This window comes from Impatiens glandulifera, chromosome 1 (assembly GCF_907164915.1).
Source record: "Impatiens glandulifera chromosome 1, dImpGla2.1, whole genome shotgun sequence".
Taxonomy (NCBI): Eukaryota; Viridiplantae; Streptophyta; class Magnoliopsida; order Ericales; family Balsaminaceae; genus Impatiens; species Impatiens glandulifera.
In genome coordinates, this window is record NC_061862.1 from 61869299 (window position 1) to 61874637 (window position 5339).

At 31.5% G+C, this 5339-nt stretch overlaps 1 protein-coding gene across 1 annotated transcript; it reads right to left on the minus strand.

Annotated features, from left to right (window-relative positions):
* Nucleotides 1-1301: 1301 nt before the first annotated feature.
* Nucleotides 1302-5070, minus strand: LOC124921565. Its single transcript, XM_047462241.1, has 5 exons — nucleotides 4824-5070; nucleotides 2979-3080; nucleotides 2589-2902; nucleotides 2252-2498; nucleotides 1302-1539 (listed from the first exon to the last, which is right to left on the minus strand). Exons 1-3 carry the CDS (start codon nucleotides 5034-5036, stop codon nucleotides 2696-2698), a joined length of 522 nt encoding a protein of 173 aa, XP_047318197.1. The 5' UTR covers nucleotides 5037-5070; the 3' UTR covers nucleotides 1302-1539; nucleotides 2252-2498; nucleotides 2589-2695.
* Between the last annotated feature and the right edge of the window lie 269 nt (nucleotides 5071-5339).

Genomic DNA, 5339 nt, shown 5'->3' on the forward strand with positions numbered 1-5339 from the left:
AAATATGATAATATAAATTTAAATAGGACGAAAAGAAAACTTACCTGAATTCGTGTAAACGTTCGTATATAATGAACGAAGATTTTAATAATATCCTGCAATTAATTGTATAGTGTTATTCAAACAATTATATATAGTAAAAACATTAAAAAGATAAATAGAATTATTATACATGTATGGACTAATAAGAAGCTCTGCTACATGACAGCAATATCCGATATATTTACGTCTCTCATTCGATTCACCTTCATTATCTGAGATTAATCATATTAACATACAAAACATAAATGTGTCAATAGTTGTATATTAAAAGAAAGAACTAAATAAATACATCAAGTTACAACCATTCAATATAGTGTGAGTATAAAAAAAATCATGTCAATGCAATGATAGAGTGATCATTTTAGTTCATTCCACAAGATATTTTATACGTTTTCCGCATTTAGATTTTCTCGTATTTTTGAAACAGGTCTAAAAGGATGATAAAATTAAAATCATTAAACCTTTGTAAATATGTAGAGATCATCACAGAACAAAATTAAGCTTACTTCATTCAATTAAGTATATTGTTCTACCCGCTCAAATTCAGAAGTCCAACCACTGGCACTATTTTGCCTCTCCAAAGACAGCCAAAGAATTTGGATCACCATGATCTATTCTGTGTTGAACAAATTTGTCAGTCCAATTAGTTGCCTTAGGACCAACTCTTTGAATAATTTGAGAGTCATTCAATTCACGGAATCTCTTAAGATGAGGGACCCTACATATGAACTTGCAAATAAAAAAAAAGATATAGACATTATAAAATATAAAACTTAGACATAACTATAGGTTGGACAACAAAATTACATTTTAAAAGAATTACATTTTTTTCTCACAAACCTTGGTACCTTGTTCAGGGATTAGAGTTGAAAGTTGAAGGAAGTAATAATCATAGTCGAATCATCGTTGTTGACCAAAGTGGGAGAGGAGATTCTCTTACTGTTCAATCCGCAATTTATATAGATAAATCTATCTCCATAAATGATAAATTGATCTATGATGATATATGTAAGGAGAAAGTATATATTTCGACGACCAAACCATTGATATCACTTATCGGAGAAGAGAATCGATAGATCGTCGGATTACTTGGAACAATAAAGCTTCTGGTAGAGACATTTCCTATTGATATTTTTATCAAATGAAATATAAATTATATCAACAATATTATCTCATAAAATAATATCATAATTAAATAAAAAAACATTAACCGACATATTACAAGTTTTTAATAATGTTTTAAAGATTTAAAAAAACAATTAAACTAAAAGACAAATTTGTATACTAAAATACTAAAGTAACTCCATACAAGATAGAAATAACAATTATTTCATAAACCGAAAGGAAGACAAAGAAAATTATACATTTGTTATCATGATTTCCAAAAATGACAATAACCTACAAAATAATTTGGATAATGAATTTTACCAAATGTTCATACCCAAAGACATGAGGTATGAAATGCTTCTTGGTCATCTTCTTTTTAATCTCTACTGCCTGGAAAAAATTGATTCAAACCACATTGTTATTATGTTATTGAATTAGAAATAGACCAAAGTATATTTCTTCAAATTGAAATAAAAAAATATGAATAAAAAACGAACAATCAGAATAGGAACAGGTCATCAAAGTACTCTTAAATTGAACCATAAATCGTTCAACCGATTAGAACAATACGATTAGAACAATACGATGCAAAGTATTACTCAAGGAGCCTTAGGTTCATATTTCAAGAAATATTTGTTTGCAGAAGGTATGAGAAACTTGTTTTTGTCAATTCAGCAAGGAAATGCCCCGTTATATGTTTAGAAGATGGAAGATAATTCGTTAAGATAGAAAATAGAAGTGACGAAAATTTTTACTTAATGAGAGACATAACTAGATATGGCAATTCAGATACATGAATTGACCTATTTAATACTAATAAAATGATTCAAATAGTAAGTATACTAGGAAAGTAGTGCAATATTGACTCTAATCAAAAGTTGAGAATCGGAATTACATCATCTTCATGTTCTATCTAAAGCGTTCAATTCTTTAAACAATAAGATCATAACTGCATAACAAAATGTACTTAAGAGCATATTTGCCTCTAAACTTCTTTGATTGTAGTGTATTTGCATTTGAACTATTTAAAAGGCAAGATTGTCTATACAATTTTTAAATAGGGATCATATTAGTACTCATGACCAAAGATACTATCACTAACCTTCTTAGACAAAGATAGTTCGGATTCTAGGTTCTGAATATAGTTCAGAGCTTCATGAGACAAAGCCCCAATGCTTTTGATATCCATCTTCTCCGCATAATCTGCACACCGATCATCTTCTATTTCATCACTCTTCACTTCTAGAACATGATTCTCCTCTGCAAAATCTGATCTACTCCAACTGTCTGACTGTATATCAAAATTCCTCATCAATGAGATTCTGTACTCCGCGTTCCATAGCGTATACCTATAACAATCTCAAATTGTATAAAATGTCAAGTTCTAGCACATATAGTTAAAATCTATGGGTGAAGTGGGTGGAAGAATTATTTATTACCCGGTCATAATGGAGGACACAAGAAGACGATAGAAGATGGTCACCAGCTCTATTTAAATTATCCACCCGCACAAATGGTAATTCACCCTGTCAGTGGGGTCATCTGCTCAAATTTCCCAGAAAAAATGGGCTGACCAGAATAGAAGCTTTGCTAGGTAATCACGTGAAGAAGCGGTTATACTGTTGTGTAGCTCTTCAGTCTCGGCCGCATTCCTTAATGAAGCTTCTTTATAGAATTGGCGTAAAATATTTTGAACAAGTTTTCGAATAATATCCTCAACTTCTGATGAAGATGGCTGTGATAGTTCAGTTACCTGTTTGAAACACATGTATACAACTAAGGAAACAGTTAATAAAATCGAAACTTTTATGGGGGAGTTAATCAGTTACCATATCAGATTCCAAGGACCTCAAATACTCCAATAGGTCATTGTTATTTTCTCTCATACAACTTTCTATTTGTGCATTTTCTTGCTTCTTCTCATCCAGTTCCTGCAAAATATGAAATCAGCATGAAGATCTTGTCACCAGCACAATCCAATAAAATTATCATCCACAACACTTCAAATTGATTTAACTAGTTTTGATTTGTCTTCTTTGTTTCTGTCTTCAGTTTCCTATTTTGGAAATGTCATAAACTCAACCAATTTTTTATATCAATTCATTGTTTAAAGCTAAATGGAGATCAAACAGAAGTTATATATAAATGTTGACATATCTTCAGAGACAAAAAAAAAAAAAAATAGCTTACGATTTATTTGATTCAATAAACTGGGTTTGCAAGTTGAGGAACAGAATCAGAGCTAGAGTTGTTTGATCATGGCATTCTGTTCTTGTTTGAGGTAAAAAAAAGTGGTTTGTTTGAATAAAATGATCAAAATATCCTTAGCATTTAAAATGTTATAAAAATACAGTAATAGTTTTTTAGTAGTTTAGTTAATGATTTGATGGAAGAAGTCATTGATGATGGGATAAATCCAAATAAACTAAGATCAAACAAGCTCCAAGTTAGGTAACAACGAAATTGGTATCCAAAATTGAGCTGGATTTGATCAAACTCAGATTTCGTAAGACAATAAGCCTAACATCCAGCTTGTGATTCAACTAAAAATCCAACTACCAAACAAAATTTGGGATTGTAATCCAGGCACAGTTTTGTTTTCCAACAACACTTTTTATACCAACCAAAAAAAATGGAAATTTCAGAACAGACCAAGATACAACAAAAAATTGAGGATAAATCCTACTTACCAAGAGAGCTCATTATGTTTTCCTAATTGCTAACAATTTGTGTCTAACCAACAATATACACTTGGGTAAAAGAATCAACCTCCCAATACAACATTCAGAAAACCAAGGTATCAAACAAGAGAAAAATAAAGGATGATGCTCAAACTCAAGAATGACAACACCTCTAAAGATTTATTTAAAAGTGAACATTTACTTTTCAGTTTCTGACAATTTATCTCACTGGAACTATTCGAAAGAATGAAGCTCCACCAATAATAACCCACTGAAAAGTGTCATTTTTGTATAATGCCAAGGAGATAGACAAAGCTTTTGTTCATTATTATGTTTTCAAGGAATTTGCTATATCTTCGGAATATGTAAATTAAGTGTGATACAAGTATGAACATTTACTAATAGAGCCTCCATTACACGGGCTTCTATAGCAAACTCTAGAATATTTTCTCAATGTCAAGTAATCAAATTATGGAAAGCAATCAAAGATATGGAAATCATTGATGGTAATTATTAGGAAGAAGGTCATTTTGACTCAAATGGAATCAAGTTCTCATGTTATTATGACAACTTCGTTAAAAAAAAAAATTAAACAAGAGTGTATTCTCCAAAGAAGCCAGCATACCCCCCAACTTCGGTGTTTTAGTGGGAATGGAACCTGATAGAAGTTTAGTCAATTTAAGAGTAACTATCGAAATAAAGACTTTAAAGCTTAATTAATATACTATACACTTTCGAAAGAGGATTGAAGTTAAGGAGTTAACACATGATTTATGAACTTGAGAGAATTTGATGTAGATTCATTCGATGATATCATTTGATTGCATAAAAGAAATCTCATTACTCAGATTGACAAGTTAGAAGTGTATATAATTGTGTGTACAATTGTTAAGAAAAATCCTTCAATATCTGTATCTATCTTCATAGTAATCTTACCAGGTGCATTAGAAACATCATATAAGCATATATAGCAGCAAAGATACTATCACTATCCTTCTTAGACAAAGATAGTTCGGATTCTAGGTTCTGAATATAGTTCAGAGCTTCAGGAGACAAAGCCCCAATGCTTTTGATATCCATCTTCTCCAAATAATCTGCACACCGATCATCGTCTGTCTCATCACTACTCTTCACTTCCAGAACATGATTCTCCTCTGCAAAATCTGATCTACTCCAACTGTCTGACTGTATATCAAAATTCCTCATCAATGAGATTCTGTACTCCGCGTTCCATAGAGTATACCTATAACAATCTCAAATTGTATATAAAATGTCAAGTTCTAGCACATATAGTTAAAATCTACGGGTGAAGTGGAAGAATTATTTATTACCCGATCTAAATCCAGAGTGAAACAGGAATTTGATAAGCAAGTTTCTAAGTCATCATCCCTAAAGACAGCGCGCCTGCGGAAGAAAAGCGAAAAAAATCCACCAAACCCCAACGAATGACCTGCTTCTTCAACCCAACGCAATGACGATGGAGAAGAGGAATAGACATGGAAGACGACT